At 55.8% G+C, this 14,650-nt stretch overlaps 1 protein-coding gene and 1 long non-coding RNA gene across 2 annotated transcripts; one reads left to right on the forward strand and one right to left on the reverse strand.

The window, feature by feature from the left end:
• Positions 1 to 1,223: 1,223 nt before the first annotated feature.
• Positions 1,224 to 5,025, forward strand: LOC125132106 (uncharacterized). Its single transcript, XR_007136131.1, has 4 exons — positions 1,224 to 1,402; positions 1,919 to 2,052; positions 4,314 to 4,411; positions 4,824 to 5,025. It is a non-coding gene; the product is annotated as an uncharacterized LOC125132106 (long non-coding RNA).
• On the reverse strand, positions 4,758 to 13,023 carry BSND (barttin CLCNK type accessory subunit beta). Its single transcript, XM_047788962.1, has 4 exons — positions 12,577 to 13,023; positions 10,369 to 10,463; positions 7,491 to 7,760; positions 4,758 to 6,693 (listed from the first exon to the last, which is right to left on the reverse strand). The coding sequence occupies exons 1-4, from the start codon at positions 12,751 to 12,753 to the stop codon at positions 6,276 to 6,278; spliced, it is 960 nt and encodes a 319-aa protein (XP_047644918.1). The 5' UTR covers positions 12,754 to 13,023; the 3' UTR covers positions 4,758 to 6,275.
• Positions 13,024 to 14,650: the final 1,627 nt, after the last annotated feature.

Here is a 14,650-nt window from a genome sequence, read left to right on the forward strand (position 1 = left end):
ATCTGGCATTGCTGTGGCTCTGGCGTAGGCGGGTGGCTACAGGTCCTATTAGACCCCTAGCCTGGGAACCTCCGTAAGCTGTGGGTGTGGCCCTGAAAAGGACAAAAAGACCAAAAAATAAATAAATAAATAAATAAATAAATAAACCCTATTTATTGAGACCCCACAGGACCTGAGACCAGCACCGAGGCCATAGTACGGAACATAATAGGCAGAGCCCTGGCCTTCATGGGGCTGAGCATGGGATGGGGAATGCAGAAAGCCATCCAAGAAATTCACAGGTAAGTGTGGAACTGCAGTGATCACACATGCTGCCAAGAAGAGGTCGGGAGGGGATGGGATTCAGTCAGGCGGGTCCTCACTTTGATGGCCACACCCCAGCCCCTCCCAGAGCTGTAGCATCTTTATTTTGACACATCTCCCATGGCTGGGTGTTTAGATCCTTTCCACGTTTGAGCTGTCATCAACACTGCCACAATAAGCACCCTTGCATAAGTCTCTCTTAGTACACCTGTCTGATTATTTCCTTGGGATAAGTTCCTACGTGTGGACGTGCGGAATCTAGGGGGAGCCATGGGCTGAGGCACTTGGCACGTGTTGCCATGTTGCCCCCCCCAGAAGCTCGTATCTTGTCCATCCCCACCAGGGATGCAAGAAATTGCTCTGTGCCTCCTCGTCCTGCCAACACCACTGTTATCATCTTTGTAAAACGTTGCCAATGTTATGAGGTGAAACATGGCTTCCTGTTGTTTTAATTCGCATTCCTTTGATTATTCTGGAGGTTGACTGTTTTTCATTTGTTTCTCGTATGGCGTCACAGGTCTTTCCTCTCAATGAACTGCTTTAATTTTTAAAAAAGAATTTTTATTAGAGTATAATTGATTTACAGCATTGTGCCGATATCTGCTGTATGGCAAAGTGATCAGTCATACAGAGATATACCTCTCCTTTCTTTTCTTTCTGTTTTTTCTTTTTGTTTTTTTAGGGCTGCACCTGAAGCATATGGAGGTTCCCAGGCGAGGGGTTGAATCGGAGCTGTAGCTGCCAGCCTACACCACAGCCACAGCCACGCCGGATCCTTAACCCACTAAGCGAGGCCAGGGACCAAACCCACATCCTCATGGCTCCTATTTCAATGTGTTAACCACTGAGCCACAGCAGGAACTCTGTGCCTCCCCTTTCTTATAATTGAGGTGCTTCTTTCTCCTCTCCTCCCTAGGGTTGGAATCACCTGGGCTACCTGCTGGGAACAGAAGGCCCTACGGCCACACCGCCTCTCCCCCATTTAGTGCTTCTCTGGGAGGATGCGTGAGTGATTCTGCCTCTCAGAGCCTTGGGCTCCTCATCTGTACCGCGGGGATGCACACCAACTCTGCAGGTTCTGAGGGTGAAATGAGATCAGGTGAGCACAGCACGGTGGGTGTTTCTGAGTCTCGTTACATAGTAGGGGGCGTTATAGAAGAAGTACAGGCTCCAGGGCTTGAATCCCAGGGCTGGCCCCCAGGAGCCCACCTCTCTGGGCTGGTGGGAGGGCTCCATTCAGGGAGCACCTGATAATTAGCGGATGCTCAATTACTTTGCTGCCTCTCGGAGTTCCTGCTGTGGTGCAGTGGATTAAGGACCTGGTGTTGCCGCAGCTGTGGTGTAGGTTGCAGCTGTGGCTCAGATTAGATCCCTGGCCCCAGAACTTCCAGATACCCAGAGTGTGGCCAAAAAGTAAATAACGACTTTGTTTGCTGCCTCGTCTGTCCAGGCACGAGCGACCCCGCTCCTTCTCCCTGCTCTCTGGATGCTGCTGCTGCTCTCTCAGCTCCTTGTTACCCTCCCCTGCCCCTGAGCACCTGGCACACCATAGGTATTCTCTACCCTTTGCATCTTCTCCCTGGTGAATCCACTCACCTATTGTCCTGTTTCTCAGCAGGACAGAGCTAATCCCCACGTGCAGCTGAGACACTGAGACCCAGAGCAGGAAGGAAGGACTCTGATACTGTTCAGGCAGCCACAATGTGATGGAGGTGTCGTACGCCTGAGTTCTTCAGGACACCCCAGGAGGTGAGTATTCTCCTCCCCATTGCATAAAAGTGGATGTTGAGGCTCAGAGAGGGGCAGTGATTTGTCAAAGGTCACACAGCAAGGAACTCCCATAGGCTACGTGCAAACCCGTCTTTCTGGCTCCAGCATCTGGGATTTCCAGCAAACATTTGCCATGTGAACAGGGCTGCCCCCCAGGGCTGTAGGGAGGATCCAGGGGGGTAATTGGTATGAAGGTGCCAGCACTGGGCTTAAGGACCAGGAGCAGAAGCGGAATCTGGTCCACCTCCATCGAATTGTATAGAGAACAGGCACAGAAGATCAGGGAGGGTCGCCACACGCCCAGGGTCACAGCGGGCAGTCACAGAGCCTGAGCTCTCTGCCCCCAGGATCGTTCTTTCCCAGAAAAGGGCAGTAAAGGCCGGCCTTCCCCAGAGAGTGGAAGCTTCCAAAAGTCCTTCTGATCCGATGTGATGGTGGAAAGAGCAGGCATGTCTGCTGTGGTGCATCCCTCTGGAGCCTGGGGCTGAGGGCTCGACTCCAGGGCTTGCCAAGGCCGGGCCACCAGGCCGTTTCGGCTCCACACCCGCCCCTGGGGACCTACATGAAAGACCTCGCCCTCCTCAGCTAATCAGCCAATGAGGGGCCATCCCAGAGCCCGTGTTCTTTCTTTCTTTCTTCCTCCCTCCCTCTCTCTTTTCTTTTTTTTTTTTTTTTTTTGCTTTTTAGGGCCACACTTGAGACTTGAGGCAGATGGAGGTTCCCAGGCTAGGGGTCCAATCAGAGCTGCAGCTGCCGGCCTACACCACAGCCCCCGCAACTCAGGATCCAAGTGGAATCTGCGACCTACACCACAGCGCACGGCAATGCCAGGTCCTTAACCCACTGAGCGAGGCCAGGGATCGAGTCCGCAACCACGTGGTTCCTAGTTGGACTCATTTCTGCTGCACCACGACAGAAACTCCTTTTCTTTCTTTCATTCTGTCTTCCTTCCTCCCTTTCTTTTGTTCGTTCTTTTTTTCTTTTCCATAGTACACAGAAGTTCCCGGGCCAGGGATCGACCCCGAGTCACAGCTGTGACCCAAGCCACAGCAGTGGCAACACCAGATCCTTAACCCGCTGAGTCCCTAGGGAACTCCCTGAGGCCTGTGTTCCTAGAGGAGACTGAAAGTGGGCGAGGTCAAGGGAAGAGCACACCGGTAGTGTGTGAGTGTCACCAAATCACAGAGCTTGGGATGGTCAGAGCTGAACAGAAGGGCCCCCTGCTCCCCTGTCCTTCAAGTTTTTCAAAAGCTGCAGACTCTTCTCTTCGAATGACGTCCATGGCACATTTGTGCCTCCAGCCCACCTCCCCACGGTCACCGGAAGGCCCCAGAGGAGTAGGGAGGTCGAGAAAGAACAGCAGCCTGACAGCCAGGAGCCAGCCCAGCCTTCAGAGCTGGGCATCGGTGTTGTTCTGATGAACGTGAACAATTTCACAGGACATCAGCATCAGACGAGGCACTCTGTGACCCCGATGGGTCGAGACAAATCCACACCACTCGGGGAGTTCCTGTCGTGGCTCAGTGGCTAACGAATCCAACTAGGAACCATGAGGTTGCGGGTTCGATCCCTGCCCTTGCTCAGTGGGTTAGGGATCAGGTGTTGCCGTGAGCTGTGATGTAGGTCGCAGACATGGCTTGGATCCCCGCGTTGCTGTGGCTCTGGCATAGGCTGGTGGCTACAGCTCTGATTAGACCCCTAGCCTGGGAACCTCCATATGCGGCAAGTGTGGCCCAAGAAATGGCAAAAAAAAAAAAAATTAAAAATCCACACCACTCGGTAGCCATGGCTGAGCCCAGCAAACGTGAGCCTGGTCCAGCATCCATCAGTGACCCCACAGCCCTCTCCTGGCTCGAGCATGACGGCTGAGGTTTGGCCAGCTGCACCCTGAGCTCGGTCAAGTCTTCTGTCCTCCTGCAGGGCCCCACCTTGGCTTTAGCCCTGCTTCCCGATAGCATCCAACCAGGAGCCGAGCCCTCCTGCTTTGACCTTCTCCCAAGTGACCTCACACAAGCCCAGATCCCATAATAATCCTTTCTCCCCCCCTCGCCATCCCTTGGGGTTTCTCCCCTCCCCGCGGGACTGACAAACCCGCTATTAAGCACAGGTGAGCTCCTGGCGGTCCTCACCTGCAGGGCACTGGCAGATGGAGTCCATCAAATGCCCTCCCATCCCCCTGCCCACCACCCCGCCTAACTCTGCAAAAGGTTAAGACTGGGTTCCATCATCTCTGCTTGCAGGGAGGACACTGAGATCCAGGCCCAAGGAAACAGGACATGTAATTGATCGTCCAAATAGAATACTTTTGAGGGTGAAAGGACCCTGTACGGCTAACGAGGTGAGGACAGTGGCATTAACCAGGACGGTCCCTGGCAGGCCAGGCATGTGGTCTCCCAATCATGCAGCAAGCGCTGAGGGAGTCAGGCAGGAGCCAAGGCCCAGCCTGCGGTCTCAGTCCCTGCCCCAGCCCCCCTCACCCTCCCGGAGGCGCCTGGGTCACAGCTGAGGCCCTGCAGTATGCCACAGGGGCGTGGGCCACCCCTGAGGTTCCAGCCACACAGCTGTCCCACCTGCCGCCCCGCCGTGTTTGGTGTATACGTTCCAGAGCCCACGGTAATGCTTCACTCATCCTGCCCGCGGGGGATGGGTGGCTTCACATAAAGGAATTTAGAGGTGGACCAAGGTGACTGTTCCCAACACCGAAAGCTTGTTTATTTGAGCTTTTCCCACCAGCGTTCTTTCGGATGCAGGTCACCCCTCCCCTCCGTGAGTGAGCAGAGCCCAGGCGCGAGCCATGAGCAGGAACACCAGCTCTAGGCGCTTCCCTGCTGGAGGTAGGTAGCAGTGACCCCAAAAGGGGGGTAGGGGTGCCAGGGGTGTGCCCTTCCCTCCGCCATGACCCCCCTTGCAACCCAGGCCGGCCCAGGGTGCAGGCTCTGAGGATGGGGACCTGCAGTGAGGTAGCGTCACCGTCCTTGTGCTTTGCCGGGAGCAGCCTAAGAGGTGCCTTTCTCTGTGATGCTGCCGCACAATGATATCCACCGGGGCCCCTAAGGCAGCCTGAGCCCTTTGTCTCTGTACCCAAGGCCCCAAAGGTTGTGTGGATATCACTCTGCTGCCTTTGCTGCGGCAATATGTAACTCCTTGGCTCCCACCTCAGCCCCTGCTCTGGACTCTGTGCCTAACTTAGAAGGCTCAGTGGATTGTGAGTCCTCGGAGGGCAAGAACTGCCATGTTTCTCTCTCTTTCCTCCGGAAGATGCCAGCTTAGCTTCTGGCACACAGTATATGCTCCGTCAGTGCCACCTGAGCCGAAGTAGTTAAGTCAGACGTTTTGAGAGTCGGGAGGAGGGGAGGGCGTTTCTCGCAAAAGGCTCCTGGAGTCTGGTCACTTGTGTCCACCCTCAGTGACCACCGCCTAGGCACAGGAGAGACCAAGGTGAGCAAAGCAAAGGCGCTGGCCTCGAGCTGGCAGCCCTGCTCCACGAGAAATGTGCAAGGCCCAGAGGGGCACACAGGAGCCAGGACTAACGCGGTCCAGAGGCGGTGACATCAGGAGAAGCTTTCAGAGGAGGGACGTCTTCAAAGGATGAGCCTGCATTTGTGGGCAGAGAGGGGACACAGGGCATCCTGGTGGGGGACACAGCTTGAGAAGGGATGGGGTGGCAGGGCATGGTGGGGCTGACCGGGAAGAAAGCTGGGCGGTCACCAGAGGTCAGTCAAGGAAGGCTTTGGCTCCCAGAGCAACGGGAGCCACAGAGGCATGAGGGCCAAGGGTGTCAGCTCTGAGTAAGGACGGATCACGCCATCCACCATGTGGACTAAAAGACTCAGAAGGATCGAGAACCCTGAGAGGCTTCACAGGGGATCAGGGACCCGAGCTAGCACCAAGGAGGGTTCCTGCTCAGAGGCCAGCTTTGGGAGAAGGCAGAAAGGCTCTTGAGGGCGCTGGCTGCTGAAAATCTTCTCAACGAATCATATTTTACCTTCAGAGAAAAAAAAGTTAATAATTGGAACAGCAGTGGCCCTGTAATGTTTTCTGCTCCCTGTGCATTTCTGCGCAGTTCTCAAAATGCTCCCAGGCCGAATGTGTCCTGGGATCCTTCATTTATCCCCGTTTTGCAGATAGGGAAATGGAGGCCCTGTGAGGTCACCCGGGGGCCAGCAGTGGTACCAGGCTAGAACCCAGGGAGAAGTTCCACCTCAGCCCTGGACGTCGGGCTCAAAGCCCAGCTCCTTGTCCGGGAGGGGGTCCCCGGGGTTGTCCGGAAGCCCATAATACAAGTCTTCCTCTTCCTGTTCCGGCTCTTCTGCACCTGCATCCGAAGCTGCCTCCTCTTCCTCCTCCTTTGTCCTTGGGGACCGCTGCCAGGAGCTGGGCAGGGCTGCCTCCCGCTGCAGCTTCTCTGGAGGCACATCCTCTGATGTGGGGGCATCAATCAGGGCAAAGTCATGGAAGCGATCCAGCTGGCACCTGCAGGCCCAGGGCTCTGGAGGCGGGAGCGGAAGCTCTACCTCCTGAGGTGGGGACAGGTTGGGGCTGCTGCCCTCACTGGAGCCCACGTCCAGGTCATCTTGGAAGGAAGCCAACGGTGCAGGGCCCTGGGGACAGGTCTGGGGGCTGCAGGGACAAAGGTGGAGAGGGCAGGGGTAACTCTGAGTCAGACTGCCTGGGTTGAAATCCCAGTCACTCGCTGCAAGGCCCCAGGGTAGGTGAGTTCACCTGTCTGGGCCTCAGTTTCCTCCCCAAGTTTGGAGCAGATAATGAGTGCAAAGCACTTTGCACAAGGCCTGGCACATAGTAGGTGCTCAAGAAATGGGTCACTATGATGTAACTATTCAAGCTGGGTCACTCCTCTGCCTCTCCAGCCACTCAAAGGTCTCCTCTGGGCCCATGGTCCCTGTCACACTGGGTGTCACTTTCTGTCCCTTTGTCTGTGCCCCCTTTGGACAGGGAGCTCCTGCAGGAGGACTGTCCAGCCTGGCAGGAAGTGGGTGCCCATAATGCTGGTGGATGGGTGACCACATGAATGAGTGAGGAACCCAGTTCATGAGCACTCAGGGACAGGCTGGGGTGGGGAGGGACCTGCCCGAGGTTACAGAGCACATCAGCAGCAGAGCCTGGATTTGAACTCAGGTCCTCTGGCTCCCCACCCTGGCTCCTCATGGTGAGTGTCCAGAGAGCTCTGTGGGGAAACTGAGGCTCAGGAAGGTGAGAAACCTGCACAGAGGAGCTGGGATTTGAACCCAGGCCCTTCTGACTAAGCCCAGACTCATGTGTCTGCTATTCCTGCTGCTTCTCAGGGTGTCCCCGCCCTCTCTACTCTCCCCACTGTCCCCAAGCACCCCTCAGTGGCCCAGCCCCGCCCCTCACCCCAGCACCAGCAGCAGCCCCACGCCCGTGCTGTGCACACCCACCTGGGCCTGCCTTGACTTGGGCGTCTTTCTCCCTCATCCTGCTCTGAGCCTCTGTGGATGACCACGGCGGCTTCCAGCCAGGCCTGAGGGTCACGAGGGCCCCCTCCTCCTCCATTGCTGGCTCCCGGCTGCAGCTGTCCTGGCTCAGAGGCCAGGAGCGGGCGGGGGTCTTCACTGTAGCCCATGACCTTCACTGGGATGTGGCTGAAGTCGGGCAGGCTCTGGTCATAGGCGGCTTCCTCCCACAGCCTGGCGTAGGGGGGCTGGGGGCTGGGTGGGGGCACAGCAGACAGCGGGAGAGGGAACAAGCAGACAGGCAAAGATTCAATCCACGGGAGTTCCCGTCGCGGCTCAGTGGTTAGCGAATCCGGCTAGGAACCATGAGGTTGCAGGTTCGATCCCTGGCCTTGCTCAGTGGGTTAAGGATCCGGCGTTGCTGTGAGCTGGGGTGTGGGTCACAGAAGCAGCTCGGATCCCGCATTGCTGTGGCTCTGGTGTAGGCCGGCGGCTGCTGCTCCTATTGGACCCCTAGCCTGGGAACCTCCATATGCTGCGGGAGCAGCTGTAGAAAAGGCAAAAATACAAACAAACAAACAAAAAAAAGATTCAATCCACAGACATCAGTGTTGTCCCCTGGCCCACCTGCTCTGGGCACCGGGTCTCACCTGATCTCAAAGAAGCCTCTGGGAGTAGTTACTGTACCCAGATGAGGAGGCTGAGACCCAACAAGCCAAGTTAAGTGGCAGCACTCAGACCATCAGTCCAGCGTTCCTTTCACCCCATGTCGCCAAGGTTGTCCCCAAGGCTTCAACTGCCAAATGCAGACCAGGTTACACTGACCCAGAGTTTGCTGGGTTCCAAGCGGTGGCCTGCAGCTTTATGCTGATCATGCCATTTATTCTGAACTCCCCCCTCGAAGCTGCTTCTCGGAGGAGGACACAGCAGTAGCAACAGCCCAGAGACTGAGTGCTCCTGGTGGCCAGGCTGTGTCGCCAAACTCATCTAATGCTCACCGCACCTGTGGGAGACGCTGGAGCAGGCTGAGCCAGACACTCTCGCTGGCTTGCCCAGGTGACACAGACTTAGAGGTAGTTCTGGGCTCTTTCTGCTCTGCTCTGCACAGTCCAGGCCCGGGGAGGGACAGCTCAGCTCCAGGAGCTCTCCCTATGGCTCCGTCCTGAGGCTGGCCCCCCATGGCCACCAAGTCTGCTCTGGTGTTGACTTTCTGGGAGGTTTGGGGCCTGTGATTGCACTTCTCGAGCCTCAGTTTCTACATCGGCATAAAGGGCCTGACACCCCCTACTTCACAGGGTTCCAATCAGGACTGAAAGAAGGAAGGGGCGCAGAACGCCCAACTTGGTCTCTGGTGCATTGGAAGCGCTGCCTATGGATAATGACAGAGCCTTGGAGAGGCCGGCTATGCTCCAGGCTCTGTTCTTAGCATTCAGCTTATGCAGTGGGCCATCCGTTTCCCAGGTTCCACACCCTCAGAGTCAACCAACCGTGGGTGGAACGTCACCGAAAAACAAATTCCAGCAAGTTCCAAAAAAGCAAAACTTGAATTGGCTATACTCTGGTAACTATTGACATAGCATGTACATTGTGTTAGGTATTAGAAGTAATCTAGGGATGATTTTAAACACTTGAGAGGGAGTTCCCATCTTGGCGCAGCAGAAACAAAACCAACTGGGAACCATGGGGTTGCAGGTTCGATCCCTGGCCTCACTCACTGGGTCAAGGATCCAGCGTTGCTGTGAGCTGTGGTGTGGGTTGCAGATGCGGCTCAGATCTGGTGTTGCTATGGCTGTGCCTGTGGTGTAGGCCGGCAGTTGCAGCTCCAATTAGACCCCTGGCCTGGGAACTTCCATGTACCATGGGTGCTGCCCTCAAAAAAAAAAAAAAAAAAAAAAAGACAAAATACAAATAAAATAAAATAAAATACTTGAGAGGACTGCATAGATTAGAAGCATTTTATCTGAGGGACTTGAGCATCTGCAGCTTTTGGCATCTGCAGGAGCTCTGCTGTCCCCCACAGACACGGAGGGCTGATTGTTTTCTCACTTTGCCTTCCCTGAAGCCTAGGAGAAGGGTACTATTAGTATTCCAATTTCACAGATGCAGCAAAGAGAGGCAGGCCGCTTTCCCAAAAGTCACTGAGCCAAAAAGTGGCAGGGCCCAGGACTGTGCCTGGGCCACCATCATGCCTCTTTTTCATCGCTAAAATAGTAGTAGTCACCGCTGTTTGGGAATCAGGGTCAGACCTATTTTTCATTTCTGAGCAGTCACTAATTTGCCACAAGACAGGACAAAATCCCTGAGCCTCAGCTTCCTCACCTGCAACATGGGAAGAGTCATGCCCACCTCGTAGAGCTGAGACCTCAGAACAATCCACGCTTTCTCTTCCTTTCTTTCTTTTTTTCTTTCTTCTTTTTTTTCTTTTTTTTGTCTTTTTGCCTTTTCTAGTGCTGCACCCACGGCATATGGAGGTTCCCAGGCTAGGGGTCCAATTGGAGCAGTAGCCGCCGGCCTACACCACAGCCACAGCAACGCGGGATCCCAGCCGCGTCTGCAACCTACACCACAGCTCACGGCAACACCAGATCCTTAACCCACTGAGCGAGGCCAGGGATCGAACCCTCGACCTCATGGTTCCTGGTCGAATTCATTAACCACTGAGCCACGATGGGAACGCCAATCCATGATTTCTGACATGTCCTCAGTAAATGGGAAGGCAAAAGCCAGAGCCTGGAGCCTTGGGGAAGACATCGCCCACCCCTCCGGCCCTGCCCCTCACTCTCCCAGGCAGGGGAGCCTCACCCAAGGGCTCACTGCCCCTACCTCCCCCCCCAGAGGCCCCCACCCCCACCCCCGCACCCACCTCTTCATCTCGGCAGCGAGCCCGTTCTCCAGCAGCCCCAGCGCCTTCGGAGACAGGATGCCTTGGAAGTCAGAGTCAGCGGGTATGAAGGCGATCTGCAGGGCAAGGGGGAGAAGGCCTCTGCGCTGCCCTCATGCATCCGCTGCTCCCCTGGAGCATGCGCCTAACCGCTCGCCCAGGGAGGCCCCCCTGTTTGACGGGGTGGGTGGGGGGTGGGAGGGACCTGCTCAGGGCCCAGCACCTCTGGGTGTCCCTGACACACACACACACCCACCCACAGCAATGTACACACACACTTGCGCGCGCGCACACACACAGACCCACCCAAAGCCGCAAACACCAGTCCCGAGAACAAGGCCTCTGAATTGCCTCTGGCCCAGGCGTGGTGCCAGCTCCCCTACATACAAGACCCCCCCGCCCCGGTTCCCCCGCTGCCAGCCATGCCAGCCTCAGGGAGGTGGGGGACTCCCTCTGCCAAGGTCACAGAAGTGGGGCACGAGCGAGGAGGCATGTGAATCTGGGCCTGCCGTGTGCCATGCGGCCTCCGCAGCACAGGAGCACATGCGTCTATCAACAGTTACTCATTAGTACCCATTAGTACCCAGCAGCATCCCCTCCCCGCTCCCACAGCCACCCGGCCATTCTGCCCACCACCCCATGGCTGCTTCCGGATGGGGGCGAGAGCAGGAAGGACACTGCCCTCCACACAGCCCACCCCCCACCCCGCCGTCGCCTTGCCAGTCCCCAGGCTCCAGCCCCCTCACTGGGAGGAGGGCGACGATGGAGGTGACATGGGTGCCTTGGGCCCAAGGCCCTCTTCTCCCGGTGACCTCTGCTCAGGGCATTGCACAGACAGAGGCAGAGTTGACTGTAAACTGCCCAGTAAATGGCCACAAACCAGCCCAGACTGCCCTGACGCCGACGGAACCGCTGACAGCCCGGGGCTGCCTGTGGAGGAGGCAGGGCTGGGCAGAGCCGGGCCCTGGCCCCCCAGGAGCCTTTTCCAGAACCCCCAGCTGGGCCACCCAGGCAGGAGGTGAGGAGGGAGCTGTGGGGGTTGGGGGCCGCCTGGGGTCTAGAGCCCTGGATGGCAGGACCAGCAGGGCCCTTAAGAGGCCCCCCCCCCTTTCCCACCCCCTCTTCCTGACTCACACATTGTACAGATGAGAAGACTGAGGCTCAGAGAGGGAAGGGGATTAACCAAAGTCTCCCAGGTAGTTAGAGGCAGAGCCCAAGTTAGAATCCATGCTTCTTGTTTCCCTGGGTCTGACGAGCTGCTGTGTGACCTTGGAAAAGTCACTTAACTTCTCTGAGCACGGAAGGATTACAACTCCTGATGTGCCCATTCCGCAGGATTGTTGGGAGAATCAATAACAGTAAGGGTGGGAGCCCCTCCCCTCAATGTAACACTCTACAGTTTACGAAACCTCTCTACATTCACTCTCTTTCCTGTTCTTCATAATATCTCTGTGAGTCTGGGAGAAGGAGGAGCTTGGGGTCTCATGTTGCAGATGAAAGAATCTGAGGCTCAGTAAGACGAAGGTTACACACAGAGTTTGGAACAGAGCTAGAACCAGAACTCAGGACTCCCAAACCAGTGCTTTCCCCATCACTAGGTCACTCAGCAGGCTAGGAGTACATTAAAGCCCCCCAAAGACAGAGCTCTGCCCAACCCGCGCCGTTAAGGTGACAGCCCGCTCGGAACTCTCAGCAGCTCTGGGACACAGGGTCTGCCCTCCTGCGGTGGAGGGTCGTCAAGGTTTAGGTGACGCATCTGAGCTCTGATCTCAGCACTGACATGGGAGCTGTGGGACCTCATTTCCTGAGCCTCGGCTTCTCCACTATAGAACAGAACTTCAGAGGTACCAAAAACTCAGGATGAGCGCTGACCTGCACCAGGGATGCAGGCGCGCCTGGCAGGCAGCAAGCACTCATGAATTGGTCTCAAGCACTTGCATTGGGTGTTGGGTTTGGCTGTGTCTCCCCCATGGTGCCTTCGGGGCTCCAGATCCAGGGGGCTTCTGGTCAGTTTTTATGATAAGGGATGGATGCATGCATGCACTGGACAGTGGAGATAAGAAAAGAAGGGGAGATGGGGGGAGGATAACAAGATGCCTGAAGGCTGGGGATGGATGCCTGGACTAGAGGCACAGCCCCAAGCCCCCCTGGGCCACGGCCCCCAGCCCACCTGTCCCCACCGCTACCTACCTTGGGGTAGCACTGGCACATGCTCCAGATGACACCCCCAATCACCATGATACCGCCCATGGCATAGAAGGTGCCATAGACCTGGGGCCGGTCGTGGCTCATGAGGAACGTGCCGAGGGCCAGCAGGAAGAGCCCCAGCATGATGAAGCCGATGCGAAAGGTCTTCTCGTCGGCCATGGCTGCCTGGCCGGGCCTGGCCTGTGCAGCACCTGCGGAGGGGCGCAGGTGAACCAGCCAGACGCCTCCACACACGCTCACAACAGAAGCGTGACGCTCAGGATCATTGCAAGCCCGGGCTTAAGGGGAGAGGAGGCGGGCTCCCCTCAGGTCCAGCACAGCACCTGGGCGCACCTGTTCACTGAGCTGGAGGAGCTACGCTTGGATGGCTGTGTGCCCCCACCTTCACTCCCTCTCACCTTCCCTCCGGGCCCTCTGGGGTGTGTAGGGATCTGAGCCAGGGAGACACGAGGGAGGGAAGGGGAGGTTCCAGGGGCTGGGCCCCAGCCAAGCTTCGACATCACCTCATTTGCCTGTGTAGGGCTGAGCTGGGCAGACCGGCAGCCTCACACTGTCCAGCCATGGGAAATAGGGTACAAGGCTGTAGCCCAAAGACATCAAATGCCACAGGCTGGCATTTTAGAATCTTGGCGCATCTGAAACTCTTCAAGGTCATGTGCCCCTCGGGGATTCAGGAATAGTCGTCACAATTTACTGGATGGTGGCTACATGCCTGACACTGTTCTAAACGTGTGACAGGTGAGAACTCATTTCAGGAACCCCTTGAGACAGGTACTACTACCCCCACTTTGGAAATGAAGACACAGACACGTTCCCTGCCCAAGGTCATACAGCTGGAAAAGGCAGGGCAGCTGGGATTTGAACCCAGTCTACAGTAGTGAACTGAGTGATACGCCCTAATTGGAGCGCAGGGGTTAAAACTGCAGCCTCTGATCTGCAACAACGTGGATGCAACTAGAGATTATCATCCTGCGTGAAGTGAAATCAGAAAGAGAAGGATGAACACCGTATGTTATCACTTACGTGTGGATTCTACAACGTGGCACAGATGAACCAGCCTATACAACAGAAACAGGCTCGCATAGAGAACAGATGCATGGTTGCCAAGGGGGAAGGGGAAGGGGTGGGATGGACGGGGAGTTTGAGGTGAGCAGATGCAGACTGTGACATTTAGAATAGATAAGCAATGAGGTCCTCCTGTACAGCACAGGGAACTCTATCCAGTCTCTTGGAATAGACCAGGATGAATGATAATATAAGAAAAACAGTGTGTATATATATCTATGACTGGGTCACTTTGCTGAACAGCAGAAATTGGTACAACATTGTAAATCAGCTATAGTTTCATTTTTGTGGAACTTCTATATTTTATTTTATTTTTAATGATTTTTCTTCTTTCCTTATAGTTGGTTTACAGGGTTATACTTTAATTTTTTTCTAAGTATTTTTAAAAAGTGCAGGCTCTAGGGTTCCCTTGTGGTGCAGTGGGTTAAGGATCCGGTATTGTCACTGCAGCAGCTCAGGTCACTGCTGTGGTGTGGGTTTGATCCCTGGCCTGGGAACTAATGCATACCCCTGGCGTGTTTCCCCCCCCTCCCGCCCCCCCAAAAAGGTACAGGCTCTGATGGCCAGATGGACTATCTGAGTCTGGATTCTAAACCCTCCACTGTGTGGCAGTGTGGTTTGATCAAGCTGTCTCCACGTGCCTCAGTTTTCCTCCTCACTGCAGTGGGGATAATGACAGCAACTCGCAGGACCAGGGCCATCCCCAGGCCTGGCTTCCCTGAGTGCCTCTGTCCCCTTCCTACACTCTGTGCTTCACCCAGACCTGCTGGCCACAAGCCGGCCGTGAAAGGCTCTGGCGCCACAGTGCCCCCATAGGGTGTGAATGGCTGGCAGCAGTGTCCTTGTCTCCTAACTTAGGAAGATGCCTTCATCCTAAGAATGACACTCTGATGGTGGAATTTCACTCCTGGGGACTGGCTGTTGGGAAAAATCAGATTCCCTTATAGGATCGTATTTCTAAAGGAAAACATTAACTTGTAGTTTGTACAGG

This window comes from Phacochoerus africanus, chromosome 8 (genome assembly GCF_016906955.1).
Source record: "Phacochoerus africanus isolate WHEZ1 chromosome 8, ROS_Pafr_v1, whole genome shotgun sequence".
In the NCBI taxonomy this organism is placed as follows: Eukaryota; Metazoa; Chordata; class Mammalia; order Artiodactyla; family Suidae; genus Phacochoerus; species Phacochoerus africanus.